We start from the raw sequence: 17,648 nt of genomic DNA on the forward strand, positions 1-17,648 counted from the left end.
AGACATTTTCTCTTAAGTACTTCATGACTTAACATACTGTAGCATTTCATGAATGTAAACCAGCTTGCTAGGCGAGGTAATTTGCTTTCTGACCCGGATACTTCTCCAGATGATCACCAACTGTCACCTCTACAAATAACCGCTTGACGTCTCTGCAGTTGTCCTCTGTGGTGTTTGGACTGTCTTGTCTCCCAGTAGATGATGAAACCTGAGGACACACTAGAATAGGTCTTTCTTAGAAACCTCCAGGTTCACTTTTCATACTGATGAGCTGGATAATAATTTTCTGAACCCTGGTCTTTGAACCCTGGTCTTTGAAGATATATTTATTTTAATTATGATGAAAAGTGGATTTGTCTCTCAAAGAATATTAAAACTATACAAATAGTAATGTACATTTTTTTTTAATTCATTTGCTGGAGTTCTGACCTCATATTATTTCTATGAAACACAAACTAACAGCAATGTGCATGTTTGTTGGTGTACTAGCACTCCTCGTTTTCAATGTATCTTTTTAAGAAGGGATCCACTCTGAGGTGTCTTATCTGTGTTGACGTGTCTATCCCAGACAAGCATTTCACTACACCCGCAATAACATCTGCTGAACACGTATGTGACCAATATAATCAGATTTTGATTTGACAACTCTTCTGGATGGAAGCCTGAGATAGCACTCGCACGGTTTACCATTACCCCCTGATCTACATACCACACAGAAATAAACCTGACCATGTACTCACTCACCCACTCCCTCACTCATGCTCACACTCCTTACTTATTCACTCTCCTGCCAGCTTCTAGGCAGGCCAGAAGTGACTGAGCAACTGTCTTTGTTCAAAGAAAATAAAGTTAGCCAAGAACAATCAATGTCAGGGCCTCGGTGCTAGAGGCGTCACTACAGACCCTGGTTCGATTCCAGCCTGTATCACAACCTGCCATGATTAGGAGTCCCATAGGGCGGTGCACAATTGCCCAGCGTCGTCCGGGTTAGGGTTTGGCCGAGGTAGGCCGTCATTGAGAATTTGTTCTTAACTGACTTGCCTAGTTAAAGGTTACATAAAATAAATAAAAACATAAGTCACTTTGCTGCAGGAGACATTAGATTGTTCCTGCCTGCCACACTCCTCGTTCCTGTGACAGCTACTGTTGGCACAGAGAGAGGGAAAGGTTTTCTGTGTGTGTGTGGTTATTGTGTTTACATTTACATTTTAGTCATTTAGCAGACGCTCTTATCCAGAGCGACTTACAGTAGTGAATGCATACATTTCATAAAAATGTTTTCCGTACTGGTCCCCCGTGGGAATCGAACCCACAACCCTGGTGTTGCAAACACCATGCTCTACCAACTGAGCCACACGGGACATTTCAGCAGTGGGCACCTGACATGAAACCAGAAGTCATGCTGCTCGTTTGCCTTCCAGGAGGCATCCATAGACTGGCTGCACACTGAAGAACCAACGCCACACCAATAAAGGCTTATTTGTGCTAATATGTAAGGAAGGAAGTTAGTAAGTTAGGGATGGTGAGGTTCCTCTCTGGGTTTTAGTCCTGAGTTACTGTGTAAGATGATAGACAAGACACAAGGTCATCTGTCCTATTCTATTCTGTCTAGTCTGTGATTTTATTCAAGCTTCCATTGTCAGGGGAGGGCCAGAGTGACAGAGAGGACAGAGGATAAGGAAGAAGAGTAGAAGATGAAGGAAGAGATAAGACAAGAGTTCAGAGAGGAAGATGGCAGGAAGAAGGAAACTAGAGGCTAGTTTGGGGTATGATAGGACAAAAGGCTGTAAGTGAAGAAAATGATTCAGTGAAGAGAGAAGGCAAAAGGAAGAGAGCTGCGGAGGAGAGCTGCAATTCCAGTTAGTCTGTGTGGCGCTGCCTGACGTGAATTAGGGAGAGAGAGAGAGAGTGGGAACGAGAGAGAGCGCTGTTATAAATAGCTGTTATATAACATCCCTTTGTTGATGCCAAGTGGCGGAACGGAAGGAGAGAAGGGAAAGCGCTGTGACCTTGTTTTTCAGAGCCCCCGCCTCGCCCTGCCACGCCTAAATCTCATTCCGCTAGGGGTTAGTCTCCATGGTTACAGACAGTCTCTCTGTTTACCCAACACTCCAGGGGGCCCCTGAGACTCCCCATTCCTCACTTCCCTCTCTCTCCTCTGTCCTCACCATCACTCCATTTTCTACTCCTCCACCACCATGTCTTACTTAACATCCTCAACATCAATCTGTCGAGCGTTGTCTCTTTTCCAGAACTATTTTTCTAAGTCCGGTCTAAACACAGATGTCTTTTTAATACTCCTGCCAAAACAATGTACTTGGAGGAACACTATATCTCTCTATTCTACTAATGTCTTCTAATAATAGGGGGATGTTTTGACCACGCTGAAATGCAGAACAAAGACCATATTACTTCTACCATCATGTTGTTGCAACGTGCATGGTTAGGCAACAACAAGTGTGTACAATGTGTGATGCATACAATGCAATCGCACACAATGCAAACTTTGTTTTGAATTAATTGTGGCGAGGGAGACCCTTTAGGACCCTCTAGGATTTAGAAGAGCTCAGATCAAGCCAGCTCTTAGAAAGGGTCTAAGCCTCGTGAGTGAGTGAGATCCATCACAACCAAACTGTAGCGTGATCATTACCGCCACAAAACTCCACCAAAACCAATGTAACCCGACCCAGATGCCCAAACCCCACCAGGCCTGTTATATATGACAACACCACCAACTTTGAGTCCCATTTGCTCATAGATGGGGATGCCCTAGTGAGAAGAAGCATGTTAACAAAAAGGTGGTGAAGGAGTGGAGAATGAATGTGGTTATTATATAAGAGAAATGTAGTTTGAGAGAGTGCTTGTGCGTGACACAGAACATTTCACACTGTCCTCCAAGGCTGCTCTGTTTTGATGGGGACAGCTGACCAACATTTCAATACATTTTTTTTTTATTTAACCTTTTATTTAACTAGGCAAGTCAGTTAAGAACAAATTCATATTTACAATGACGGCCTACCCCGGCCAAACCCGGATGACGGCGGGGCAATTGTGTACCGCCCTATGGGACTCCTGCATCTCCCAACTGAGATGCGGTGCCTTAGACCGGTGTGTGTGTGTGTGTGTGTTATGTAAGCTATCCAGGGTTAGAGGCAGGAGGGGAGGAGTAGGGGGGCTGTGAAGAGCTCTTGTCTCCGCTAGGATCAGTGTAATCGCTGTGTGTGTTATCCTGGCCAGGGCCCCACCGGTGTAGCCTCTCCCCCTCCTCCCTCACCCCCTCCTCCCTCACCCCCTCCTCAGGCCCCAATGTCCCACCCACGCCTGTGCGCGAAAGAGAGATGTGAAGGAGAGAGTTTTAGATTTTTTTTTTTTTACGGTCTCTGGGAGAGATGAACGTGAAGCGAGACAGGCATGAACACTCCAGCCCCCCCCCCCACACACACACACTTCTGTGGGTTGCCAGGTTGTGAGGTTCAGTTAATCCCCCCTCTCTGCCTCTGCACGATCCACTCTGTCATCAAGTTATTTATTGCACTGGATCTTGCTGGATAGCATGCACACTCCCCCGCACCACCACCCCTACTCTCCTCCATCCCACACCCTTTCACCCTGACTGGTGGCAGAGGGTGTACGTGCGAGTGGTCTGGTGCACAGTGGTGGGGGTAGGGGTGGGTGGGGCTGGGCCTGGGGGATTTGGAGTCTGCTGCCCAGGGGGCATAAGTACACAATGATGTCATTGTTGATTTGGAGTAGAGTAGGGTGTAGGGAGAAGTCACTGATTTTGGGTTTAAGCTGGGCAGATCTGTCATTGGAAGACCTGATGACACAGCATAATACTGTTTTTATTCAGACTGCATAATCCTTTGATACTGAGGAAAGACTGCCGGCTAGACACTAGTATGTTATCAGTTTCACTGAACTGTAGACATACTTTTTGATAGTAAGTCAGCAAGGTACTATCCCATTAAATGTTGGCTTGGAAACTTGGAAAATGCTATCTTTACAACCACACTGATTCATTGTGACCTACATATTTGAGAAGACATTATGTATGTGACGTATGACAATGTATGTGAGCAACATTGTAACATATTTTGCCCAAGCTTTTAAGCGGAGTTTATTAATGCTGCAGATTACTCCACTACTGTGTGTGTGCATTGTACAGTATGGTGTGTCAGTGGGTTCACTTAGCTATCCCCTATAGTATGAGATTCCCTTGTATTCAGAGAATTAAGGTAAGCAGACTCAGGGCTGTTTACCAAGGAGGAGTGGCATGTTTCGTTCATTTCACATGTCTAGCATTGTGTTACTGAATGTCCTCCTGCCAGCAAGCGTTCCATACACATCTCTCTTTTCAAATATGACATAAAATGGAGTTTGTCCATTTTGTTTAAACTAATTACAACTATTTGTTTTTCAACCTCGCATGTCAACACGCCCGCACACATGCACACACATGCTTAAACCAGCCCTAAAGCACACAAACACTACCCCAGTTTAAGACTTCACACCTAACCTAGAAAAAAAGCTAGTTATGCAACAAGCTTTTTAGAGCTAGCCTAGATACCAGCTCTGATAACATTACTTCCCCCTTCCTCAACCACTCGCTCACTCCGTCCCCATTTCTCCCTACCTCTTACTCCATTTCCCTTTCTCATTTAATTTTTTGTTAATCTCACCCCTTTTCTTACCCCTTTTCTGCTGCCTGTCTGTGTCTCTCCCTCTTCCTCTCTCCTTCTTTCCTCCCTTCCTCCCTCTATCTGTGTAATTAGGGGAGGCTTCTCCCTCTCGTGTCATATTCACCCTGAGCATTGGGCCTGTTCTGCCACTTGGTCAGAGTCTCTCCTCCTCTCCCTCCAAGTAGACTGTGACCAGATAACAGCTCTTACCCCCCCCCCCCCACCCCCTCCCTCCGCTCCAGGGAAATAGGACAGCACAGATCTCATTGCAGTCAGGGGTTAGAATGTGCTCCCATTTAGCTTGAATGTGACCCCCACTGAATATAGAGTCCAAGTCCAAACTGTGGTCTCTCCACTGAGGTTCTGTAACCACATGAGATAATAATAATAATAATAATCCATTTATTTTATATTGCAATATTCATTACAAGAAGAATCTGTCACTTTAAAAACAGAATAAATAAACAATTTAACAAAACATATGTATGGATCTGGCAGTTCTTTGGCAATGGTCTTCCACAGCTTTAGATGACAGGCAGTTTAGAAAGGATAGTATCTTGATAGCACAGTCAAAGCCTTAACAGGGTTTTTTCCTTCCCTTCTTTAGTGTTTGCTGAGGCTGACTGTGGTCATGGTGTAATTGTGTTTTGCATGCATGGGGCACACAGAGATCGAGAGAGTGAGAAAGAAAGGAGAAGTCCATCTTGAAACACGGTGTTGTCAGACCAGGGATTTATCAGCTAGTTTTAGCCGTGGGACAACTTTTTCTTGAGCGGATGGTTGGAGGGCCGGAACATCATTACAAATAATTTGTAGACTACAAATTGACCGCAAGAAGCCCGAACATATAATATTTGACTAAAACTCAAAAGTGTGGACACACCTACTCATAGTGAAGACATCAAAACTATGAAATAATACATATAGAATCCTGTAGTAACCAACATTTTTTTTTAAACAAATCAAATTATATTTGAGACTCTTCAAATATAGATATTGCCTTGATGACAGCTTTACACACTCTTGGCATTCTCTCAGCCAGCTTCACCTGGAATACTTTTCCAACACATTTTAATGTTTTTGCTTTCCATATAACTCATTTCTGTGTTCTATTCATGTACTGTTCTATAAACAAATATGTGTTCATGCAAGTGGCTGACTGTAGAAATCCTCACTATCAGTAGCTGCAACTTGGTAGTACATCCAGACCTTGTTTTGAGAATGAACAAAATATATCTTAGTTTCAAGGTCTCAGCTTAGAGAGAAGAAACCTGGTGCGATATTGCTCAGTCACATGTTATGAATACTGATTGGTCTGTCACATGAATGAAACATCATGCAAATATAACTTGTCTGTATATAGCCGTATATAAGACAACTGCTGGGACTGCCCAGGCAGAGCTTCTGACACATTCACTATGGTGCATTAAGCTTGTTGGAACCTCTCCAGCGCGCTGACAAATAAACAACGATTAATTTAAGATTGACTTCGAGTGTCCCTGTGTAAGAATTTCCACGACAAACTCTTGAAGGAGTTCCCACATATGCTGAGCACTTGTTGGCTGCGTATCCTTCACTCTGCGGTCCAACTCATCCCAGACCATCTCAATTGGGTTGAGTACGGGTGATTGTGGAGGCCAGGTCAACTGATGGAGCACTCTATCACTCTCCTTCTTGGTCAAAAACCCCGCTTCACCATTTGGCAGTCTGACAGACAAATTTGGGTTGCCCGAATCAAACAAGTTGTCTAAATAGGCGACTTTAGGTCATCTCGATGGTAATATGCAGTGTTACAGTAACTACATACATTACCAGAATTGCCCTTGTAGCAGAAAGTGTATACGTTTATGATATGTACTTGGTGGTACTGTATACACAGTAGTGCAGACCTATCTTATTTTGATCAATTTGAATTACCTGAACCTTTGTTTAGCGAAAGGGATATTTAGCAGATGCTTTTATCCAAAGCTGTCTTACAGTTATCACATGTATTGTTGTCATGCGGGAATTGAACCCAGAACTGTGGTATTGCGAACACTATATGCTGCAAGTAACCAACTGAGCCATCAACAATAACGCCTATTGTACTCAATTTGGTGAAGTAGGCTGCACACAACAATACACAAGCATTCACATGATGGAAATGAACGTTCCTTCCTTGTTATTTACAACAGAAGGTTACGTTACTTCCCAGTAACTTTTACTTGTCTTCCTTTATACTAGCGTTCCTTCTTCTGCCGTCTGACGGAGGACAAGAAGTCTGAGAAGTTTTTCCGGGTGTTCTACGACCGGATGAAGCTGGCCCAGCTGGAGATCAAAGCCACTGTGACAGTCAACACCAGCGACCTCGGCAACAGAAAGAGGGACGACGACGCCCCCGACAAGGAAGTGCCCATCCGCAAGAAAGGTCAGAGGTCAACCTCTTTTATTGTCAGTTTTTGCATTTTAAGAGAGTAGGATGAAGTTACCCCTAGACACTGATCTAAGGTTTGTTTTTCTCTGAACACGTTAGCAATAAATACTAGCTGCCACAAAGAAGTCTTTATTTTATCCCCAGTACCTAGTTTGGTTCCTCTGTCCTCCCTGTGTCTCTGCAGCCAAAGACTCAACGGTGGTGGTGACAGAGGAAGCGAGAGAGCAGCTGCTGGAGGCCTCGTCGGCCACTAAGAAAGCCTTCAACTCATACCGCCGTGAGGCTGACCCAGAGGACCACTTCTCGGCGGCCGACGGCACGCCCAGCGCCGGGGACAAGAGCCAGGAGGACGGAGAGATGAGCTTCATCATTGTCATCATGCAGCCTATCCTGCGCTTCCTCCAGCTGCTCTGTGAGAACCACAACCGAGACCTGCAGGTCAGTTATTCAGCCAGCCCAACATCAGGGGAGCTAGCCCTCACAGCTAGCCTCTTAGCAGGACAAGTCATGTTCTATGGCAATAGTTATGAAGTTCACCGCTATGTCTTTAGTTCGCAGTGGTCTGGTTGTGTAAAACGCTCTGGATAAGAATGTCTGCTAAATGACCAAAATGTAAATGTTAGGACTTTCTGCGTTGTGTTCTACGAGCCATTTAATATTGCTGTGAATGAACATGAAGAGTAGTAGAATAAACATGAAGTGCATAGTCAGTACATGATATGGGGTTTCTCCCCTGGGCCAGAGGTGGTGGAAGGATCATCAGGAGTAATGAGATTGATGGTTCTATTCACTAATGGAGGCCTGGTGGTCACGTCTCTAATCTAATCTGTTAGCTCAACACTATGACGCTGATTACCCAGTGACTCAAGGATAGATATTCTCTGTGTTTTAAGGAGTCAGGGTCATCCTGTCCTAATTTTGATGTTAGCTGGAAAGTTCTTCAGTTCAGAGTCACACTTTCAATGCACATTTGCCTTTCAATATGTAATGTAATTTTTTCCGAATGAAATAATAAATGTTATGTATAAAATGTGCAAACTGCTGTATTGTTACCCTCCCTTGGTCCCTCTCCAGAACTTTCTGCGGTGTCAAAACAACAAGAACAACTATAATCTGGTGTGTGAGACGCTGCAGTTCCTGGACTGTATCTGTGGCAGCACCACGGGAGGCTTGGGTCTACTGGGTCTCTACATCAATGAGAAGAACGTGGCTCTCATCAACCAGACAGTGGAGAGCCTGACCGAGTACTGCCAAGGACCCTGCCACGAGAACCAGGTACTGGGATGGGTACTGACCTTTTAGAACCACAGCTATTTATGGGCCCTTGTCATTAGAACCAATTAACTGTGGGCCTTTGTCATTTTGTCATTAGAACTACAAACAGATACAGTGGGCCCATCCCGTAACAACTAGCTACAAGCACATATGCATACCATACGAAGCAGTTATGGACTCCTATCCTGGGGTCCACTTCTATTGTCATCCATACTACTAATACTGTTTATGGATAGGTTGAGAGGGCCCTGACATGGATAACTAGTGACCTAGTGTAGTCTATGCAGCGTGTTTATAAAATTGACTTAACTTATTGTTTCCTTGCAGAACTGCATCGCCACCCATGAGTCCAATGGCATTGACATCATCATCGCCCTGATCCTGAATGACATCAATCCACTGGGGAAGAAGAGGATGGACCTGGTGCTTGAACTCAAGGTGAGGCCTCCCTCTCAAAGGGTTTTTGTCACAAGTAGTGCACTATATAGGGAATAGGGTGCCATTTTGGACATAGGCTGGGTTTCCACACTGGACCTAGTAGTAACTTTAGTAGCTACTTTACTCCCTACTCTAGTAGCTACTCTATCCCGGAGTGGAACTTCACAAACAGTGTGCTGCTGCTTTTGAAACCTAGAAAACTCATGAATCTCTCCTAAGCTAGCTCCTTTGGTGCCAAACCAAATATCTGCAGATTGCATTTTCCCCCTAAGCCTTGTGGATTCTGCATGTTTTCTTTGGAAGGAGGAACAGAAACGGCCTAGAAAAGATTTGATCTTCAACTTTATACATATCTCATGACTATGACATAAAGTTTACATGATAACAAACCATCATCTCCGTTCTTTCTCTATTTCTCTCTTTCTCTCTCTCTGTAGTGTTTTTAGTGTAATGAGGATGTCTTATTAAAGACAAAAAGTTTTTTTAAAAGTGTGTCTCTGTCTCTCTCTCTCTCTCTCTCAGAACAATGCCTCCAAGCTGTTGTTGGCTATCATGGAGAGTCGCCATGACAGTGAGAATGCTGAGAGAATCCTGTACAACATGAGACCTAAGGAGCTGGTGAGCCCGTTGTCCCCACAAGACTATGTGTGCACACAAGTCCCCCCCCAAAATCTAAATTGCACCCATAAGTCTCCCCACACAGGTATAGAGCGATGAAGGTAATGGTTGTCTGGGTGGTGGTGAGATCTTCAGGTGGAGGTGATCAAGAAGGCCTACCTGCAGGGAGAGGTGGAGTTTGAGGATCCCGAAGAGGACGACGACAGCGGAGAGGAGGAGGAGCATGATGCTGCCTCCCCCAGGAACGTGGGCCACAACATCTACATCTTGGCCCACCAGGTAGAGGACAGGGCCTAGTTTACCATAATGACACATTTAGATACACATAGTTTTTTGGATAACCAACCATTTGATCCACAATTGATTGATATTACCCAACTATTGGACCCAACCATTTGATCCAACCATTTGAGGCTCTCACACAACAGAGTCAGATGCAGTTTTGCCTGCTATACTTCTCATGAGCGATTTGACCCCTTACTTGACTTTGACCTCTGTAGTTGGCACGCCACAACAAGGAGCTGCAAGTGATGCTGAAACCAGGAGGGACCAACGGAGAGGGAGACGAGGCTCTGGAGTTCTACGCCAAACACACTGCTCAGATAGAGGTCAGTGACATCAGTCAAACACACTCACACAGTGTATTAATTGGATATCTTTAACTGTCATTGACAAAGGAAAATGCTTTTGCCATAGGGAAGTGTTTCATAATACTGGTCCTGTTAGTGCTAGGGGAAAAAAACTAAATATGCACCCCTTTGGGTCCCCAGGACCAGCATTGGAGAAAATGCCATAGAGGGATATCAGTTCCTCTTAATCTGATGTGGTTAAATGGGAATACTCAAAAGCCTGGAGCTAAATTACAATGTCCAGCCACATGAGTGCTCTCCAACCAGGAGCTAGGTGGCTGGTCCACTCCACACCCATAGAGCTGACATTGACTGAGTGTGTTCCTGTGTGTGTCCTCCTCGCAGATTGTGCGTCATGACCGCACCATGGAGGAGATAGTGTTCCCTGTGCCCAACATCTGTGAGTTCCTGACCTGTGAGTCCAAACTGAGGGTGTACTACACCACTGAGAGGGACGAGCAGGGCAGCAAGATCAATGACTTCTTCCTCAGTGCAGAGGACCTCTTCAATGAAATGAACTGGCAGAAGAAACTAAGAGGTAGCTAGCTCTTCCAAATGGCTTCTCAACTCATTTCTATTACTCTACTTCCACTGAAATTTGACTGCATTAACTAGATGCAGTCAAAAGAAAACATTTTAATAAAAAGTTCTGCCAAAACTTCGTAGTAATTCCTAGTGTAGAGGTCGACCGATTTAATCGGAATGGCCGATTAATTAGGGCAGATTTCAAGTTTTCATAACAATCAGAAATCTGTATTTTTGGACGCCGATTTGGCCGATTTTTATTTATTTTTGTAAGACCTTTATTTAACTAGGCAAGTCAGTTAAGAACACATTCTTATTTTCAATGACGGCCTAGGAACGGTGGGTTAACTGCCTTGTTCAGGTGCAGAAAGACAGATTTTTACCTTGTCAGCTCGGGGATTCAATCTTGCAACCTTACGGTTAACTAGTCCAACGCTCTAACCACCTGCTTTACATTGCACTCCACAAGGTTACACGAATGCTGTAAGAAGCCAAGGTAAGTTGCTAGCTAGCATTAAACTTATCTTATAAAAAACAATCAATCAATCATAATCACTAGTTAACTACACATGGTTGATGATATTACTAGTTTATCTAGCCTGTCCTGCGTTGCATATAATCGCTTAGGTACACGTTGCTCCAACCATAAACATCAATGCCTTTCTTAAAATCAATACATAAGTATATATTTTTAAACCTGCATATTTAGTTAATATTGCCTGCTAACATGAATTTCTTTTAACTAGGGAAAATGTGTCACTTCTCTTGCAAACAGAGTCAGGGTATATGCAGCAGTTTGGGCCGCCTGGGTCGTTGCGAACTGTGAAGACTATTTCTTCCTAACAAAGACAGCTGACTTCGCCAAACGGGGATGATTTAACAAAAGCGCATTTGCGAAAAAAGCACAATTGTTGCACGACTGTACCTAACCATAAACATCAATGCCTTTCTTAAAATAATACACAGAAGTATATATTTTTAAAGCTGCATATTTAGCTAAAAGAAATCCCGGTTATAGCAGGCAATATTAACCAGGTGAAATTGTGTCATTTTGCGTTCATTGCACGCAGTCAGGGTATAAGCAACACTTTGGGTAATTTGTCCGAATTTTACGTAATTATGACATAACACTGAAGGTTGTGCAATGTAACAGGAATAACGTTTTGTTTTCGAGATGATAGTTTCCGGATTCGACCATATTAATGACCTAAGGCTCGTATTTCTGTGTGTTATTATGTTATAATTAAGTCTATGATTTGATAGAGCAGTCTGACTGAGCGATGGTAAGCAGCAGCAGGCTCGTAAGCATTCATTCAAAATAGCACTTTGTGCGTTTTGCCAGCAGCCCTTCGCAATGCATTGCGCTGTTTATGACTTCAAGCCTATCAACTCCCAAGATTAGGCTGGTGTAACCCATGTGAAATGGCTAGCTAGTTAACCGGGTGCGTGCTAATAGCGTTTCAAACGTCACTCGCTCTGAGACTTGGAGTAGTTGTTTCCCTTCCTCTACGTGGGTAACGCTGCTTCGAGGGTGGCTGTTGTCGATGTGTTCCTGGTTCGAGCCCAGGTAGGAGCGAGGAGAGGGACGGAAGCTATACTGTTACACTGGCAATACTAAAGTGCCTATAAGAACATTCAAAGGTATATGAAATACAAATTGTATAGAGAGAAATAGTCCTATAATTCCTATATTAACTACAACCTAAAACATCTTACCTGGAAATATTGAAGACTCATGTTAAAAGGAACCACCAGCTTTCATATGTTCTCATGTTCTGAGCAAGGAACTTAAACGTTAGCTTTTTTACATGGCACATATTGCACTTTTACTTTCTTCTCCAACATGTTGTTTTTGCATTATTTAAACCAAATTGAACATGTTTCATTATTTATTTGAGGCTAAATTGATTTTATTGATGTATTATATTAAGTTAAAATAAGTGTTCATTCAGTATTGTTGTAATTGTCATTATTACAAATGAATAAATAAAAGTTTTTGAGCCATTTTGAGCCTGTAATCAAACCCACAAATGTTGATGCTCCAGATACTCAACTAGTCTAAAAAAGGCCATTTTTATTGCTTCTTTAATCAAAACAACAGTTTTCGGCTGTGCTAACATAATTGCAAAAGGGTTTTCTAATGATCAGTTAGCCTTTTAAAATGATAAACCTGGATTAGCTAACACAACATGCGATTGGAACACAGGAGTGATGGTTGCTGATAATGGGCCTCTACGCCTATGTAGATATTCCATAAAAAATCTGCCGTTTCCAGCTACAGTTGTTATTTACAACCTTAATAATGTCTACACTGTATTTCTGATATACTTTGTTATTTTAATGGACAAAAAATTTGCTTTTCTTAAAAAAATAAGGACATTTTTAGGTGACCCCAAACTTTTGAATGGTGGTGTATATCTTAACCGTTTATCATTTCCAGTGATGAAGACATGGATGTCTCATGGTATGGTGGGGTATGCAAAATAAGTGAGCCCTAAGCACCTTTATCTCTTGAATGGTTTAGCGTTCAGGTCCAAAAAGTCACTTTCTGAGCAGGACTACAATGGGCAAATATGTATGGAACGTTTTGTTCGATTCAAAGGGGGTGCGGTCAAAAAGTGATTGAATACAAATGGATTTACCCTAATAGCTCTTCTTTCCACTGTCTGTCAGTGGGCCGTTGGGGAATTTCCACTGAGGTGTGAAACATCTGTAACTGTATGAATCACTACTAAGAACACACACACACATGCCTAAACACTTTTTCCTCACTGTCAGACAAGCGAGAAAAGTCCCTCTCTCTATTTCTTCTTTTCCAATAAAACCAAACTGAATCAGAATAGCGACACACCAATAGCGTCTTTAAACTGTGCCAACGGGCCAGATTGACTGTTAGCTGTGGGGAGGGTACAGCCAGCCTCAGTAGAGGAAAGGTTACAGTGACATGTCTAAAGGTTGTGCTCCTCAACAGTGTCCTAAACCAACATGAACAGCAGTAAAAGTATCATATTTGTTCATTTAACGTTTCGTTCTGTTCTAAGAATGTATTTGTGCTTTAGTACTGAGCCTTTCTATTGTTTCACACTTACAGTACGAGTCACTGATACACTGTAACACACAGAGCTCAGCCACACACTGACCTCCGACTATACATACTACAGAATATACAGAGCCTGCTATACAGTTTCATAACAAACAAAATGTCCAATAGATTCACTCTTATTGGTAAAATGTGTAACTTCATGTTCATTCCCTCCCTCTTCTCTCTCTCTACCTCTCTTTTTTTCTACCTCTCTCTTTTTTTCTACCTCTCTCTACCTCTACCTCTACCTCTCTCTCTCTACCTCTCTCTCTACCTCTACCTCTCTACCTCTACCTCTCTCTACCTCTACCTCTCTCTACCTCCACCTCTCTCTCTACCTCTCCCTCTCTCTCTACCTCTCCCTCTCTCTCTACCTCCCCCTCTCTCTCTACCTCCCTCTCTCTCTACCTCCCTCTCTCTCTACCCCCCTCTCTCTCTACCCCCCCTCTCTCTCTACCCCCCTCTCTCTCTACCCCCCTCTCTCTCTACCCCCCTCTCTCTCTACCTCCCCCTCTCTCTCTACCTCCCCCTCTCTCTACCTCCCCCTCTCTCTACCTCCCTCTCTCTCTACCCCCCTCTCTCTCTACCCCCCTCTCTCTCTACCTCCCTCTCTCTCTACCTCCCTCTCTCTCTACCTCCCTCTCTCTCTACCTCCCTCTCTACCTCTACCTCCCTCTCTACCTCTCTCTCTCTACCTCTCTCTCTACCTCTCTCTCTACCTCTCTCTCTACCTCTCTCTCTACCTCTCTCTCTACCTCTCTCTCTCTACCTCTCTCTCTCTACCTCTCTCTCTCTACCTCTCTCGCTCTACCTCTCTCGCTCTACCTCTCTCGCTCTACCTCTCTCGCTCTACCTCTCTCGCTCTACCTCTCTCGCTCTACCTCTCTCGCTCTACCTCTCAACCTCTCTCTCGCTCTACCTCTCTCTCGCTCTACCTCTCTCTCGCTCTACCTCTCTCTCGCTCTACCTCTACCTCTACCTCTCTCTCGCTCTACCTCTACCTCTCTCTCGCTCTACCTCTACCTCGCTCTCGCTCTACCTCTACCTCTCTCTCGCTCTACCTCTACCTCTCTCTCGCTCTACCTCTACCTCTCTCTTGCTCTACCTCTACCTCTACCTCGCTCTACCTCGCTCTACCTCTACCTCGCTCTCGCTCTACCTCTACCTCTCTCTCGCTCTACCTCTACCTCTCTCTACCTCTACCTCTCTCTCGCTCTACCTCTACCTCTCTCTACCTCTACCTCTCTCAACCTCTACCTCTCTCTACTTCTACCTCTATCTCTCTCGCTCTACCTCTACCTCTACCTTGCTCTACCTCTACCTTGCTCTACCTCTACCTCGCTCCACCTCTACCTCGCTCTACCTCTACCTCGCTCTACCTCTCTCTCTACCTCTACCTTTCTCTCTACCTTTCGCTCGCTCTACCTCCCTCCCTGTCTCCTCTAGCTCAGCCCGTGTTGTACTGGTGTTCCAGGAACATGTCATTCTGGAGTAACATCTCCTTCAACCTGGCCGTCCTCATGAACCTCCTGGTGGCCTTCTTCTACCCCCTGGAGGGTTTGCGTGAAGGTCAGTCACCTGCCAGCGACCCTGACCTTCGACCTTTACATTTTTTATAATCTTTACGGTAATGTAATGTACTGTTAAACCAAAGTTAATTTGGAAATGATGGTAACATACTGTACTTTTTTTAACAGTAGCTTACCGTAAATTCCGGACTATAAGCCGCAACTTTTTTCCCAGATTTGAACCTCACGGCTTAAACAATGACGCGGCTAATATATGGATTTTTCCCGCTTAAAAAAAAAATTTCTACAAAAAAACACATTCTGTGACGTGCTCAGTTTTTGGGCGGCATGAAGCTTTCATTAGACCAATGAAATTGCCGAACAGGTTAAGGTCAAACAACCTTTTTTGTTTACTGTTTAGATTAAATCGAGCGCTCTCAAACTTCCCATCATTCTGATTACGGTAGTCATTTTGTCACCCTCATCATGGCAAAGACACGGAGAAATGCATATGATGCAGCTTTCAAGTTGAAGGCGATTGATCTGGCTGTTGGAAAAGGAAATAGAGCTACTGCATGGGAGCTTGGTCTTAATGAGTCGATGATAAGACGTTGGAAACAGCAGCGTGAGGAATTGACTCAGTGCAAAAAGACAACTAAAGCTTACTGCTAATTTTTTGTTACAAGCCGTGTTTCGTTAAAGCCTATTTATTTTTGTTACAAGCCGTGTTTCGTTAAAGCCTATTTATTTTTGTTACAAGCCGTGTTTCGTTAAAGCCTATTTATTTTTGTTACAAGCCGTGTTTCGTTAAAGCCTGTGTAAAGTTAATTTGTTTCAATGTACCGGTAGGCACCTGCGGCTTATAGACAGGTGCGGCTTATTTATGTTCAAAATAAAAAATATAAAAAAATCTGTGGGTGCGGCTTATATTCAGGTGCGCTTAATAGTCCGGAAATTACGGTACAGGTAACTGGCTGCCAGTAAGATACTGTAAAAACAACCAGATTTTTTTTTTACAGTGTGTATATGTGTGTAGTGTTGGTTTAAGAAAACACTTTTACAAATTAACCATTGTCTACACATACTGTAGCTGGTCACTAGGGACATCATCTGTATATTCAGTCAGTGCTAAGACTTCCCTGTACATGAAGGAGTTAAGAGACTTCAGCTTTCCACTGTTTCCATTGCTGATCCTTTCATATGTATTGAGCCATGGTCTGTTTATGTGGGCACTCCGGCCACGGTTCTGTTCCTCTTCAGAGAGATCAAGCTTGTTTGTATGTCCCTTTGAGGTGCTGCTGTAGAACATAGGGTCAGAGGAAGGTTGCGTGAGCCGCACATACAACACTGAGTGCAAAAAAACAGGAAGAACAGATGGTTCAGGTCTCTGTGGTACCTTCCTGACAGTTGCACTGCATCACTTGGACTTCTACATGTATCACAGTGCAACTGGATTGCTAAGATTTTCTCCTTTGTGCTCTTTTGTAAGTGTTTGTAACACAGCTACTTTGTGACCAACCTTCGTTGTGTTTTCTTGTGTGTTTGCCAGTGACCAGCCTTCACTGTGTTTTGGACACTGGGCGTACCAGCATATGGCTGGTCACCCACAAAACCAACATCAAGTCACATTATGCTCGCTTGCAAGGTGATGTCTCATTCCTATTGGAATCTAGCCTGAGTGGGGATATCCAACCATTTTGAACTTTGGTTCACCCAAAATATGCATTCAGAATGACTACTAGGGATAGAAAGTGAATGAATGAGACAACCTAAACTGGAACAACCATTTCAGTAACGAGTACAATAAGTCCAACTAACATTTTTTATTTATTTATTTCACCTTTATTTAACATATTGGATTAGTTTAGGAAAATGTATGTTACTTATCTTTGTGTACCATAAGATCAATGAATTGATTAATTAATCAATGAATGTACATGCAGAAACACAGATATTGAAACAAATAATTCTACAACTCAATCTGCAATAGAGCATGCTGGGAAATATCATAATGATGGGCATGGTTTTGCAGACCAGCTACTAGACCATGCTGGAGCAGCAAACACAAAATATATTTTTTAGGGGTTCTTTGTCAGGGGTGAGGGTGATATGCATAACCATTATTATTTTATTAATTTTGAGTGGAAGGGTTCATTACTGCTGTGGTGGTTGTGAAGAACCATCCTGTTATTTCCCTCTCCACCATGTTTTCCTTTAATGCAATGAAATGATATACTGTTAAAGTTCCTGTATTTTTCTGTTACAATACAGGCTACTGGTTGCAGTGAAAGTAAGGTGAAGAAGTTACTGAATTTTTACAGCTGAATAAAGGTGTTGCTGTAAAATGCTGGTTACTTGAGACGATACCTCACAACCTCTCGGTTGCTAATGACCAGAATGTCCTGCTACGCCACCAGGTCTGTGGGTATGACAGAGATTTGCCCACACATTTAATGGCAAGAATACGCTTCTGCACTTTGC

General features: G+C 43.5%; 1 protein-coding gene across 5 annotated transcripts in view; it reads left to right on the forward strand.

Annotated features, from left to right (window-relative positions):
* The window catches only part of LOC106565476 (inositol 1,4,5-trisphosphate receptor type 1), a 169,290-nt gene that overhangs the window by 120,639 nt on the left and 31,003 nt on the right, over window positions 1-17,648 (forward strand). For all 5 annotated transcript variants that reach the window (XM_014132695.2, XM_014132696.2, XM_014132697.2 and 2 more), the window contains 9 exons: window positions 6,903-7,086; window positions 7,277-7,530; window positions 8,167-8,367; window positions 8,695-8,805; window positions 9,328-9,423; window positions 9,559-9,702; window positions 9,924-10,031; window positions 10,398-10,590; window positions 15,106-15,228. In XM_014132695.2, coding sequence (XP_013988170.1) covers window positions 6,903-7,086; window positions 7,277-7,530; window positions 8,167-8,367; window positions 8,695-8,805; window positions 9,328-9,423; window positions 9,559-9,702; window positions 9,924-10,031; window positions 10,398-10,590; window positions 15,106-15,228 — 1,414 coding nt within the window. The remainder of the gene's footprint in view (window positions 1-6,902; window positions 7,087-7,276; window positions 7,531-8,166; window positions 8,368-8,694; window positions 8,806-9,327; window positions 9,424-9,558; window positions 9,703-9,923; window positions 10,032-10,397; window positions 10,591-15,105; window positions 15,229-17,648) is intronic.

The sequence above is a fragment of the Salmo salar genome, chromosome ssa12 (assembly GCF_905237065.1).
Source record: "Salmo salar chromosome ssa12, Ssal_v3.1, whole genome shotgun sequence".
In the NCBI taxonomy this organism is placed as follows: domain Eukaryota; kingdom Metazoa; phylum Chordata; class Actinopteri; order Salmoniformes; family Salmonidae; genus Salmo; species Salmo salar.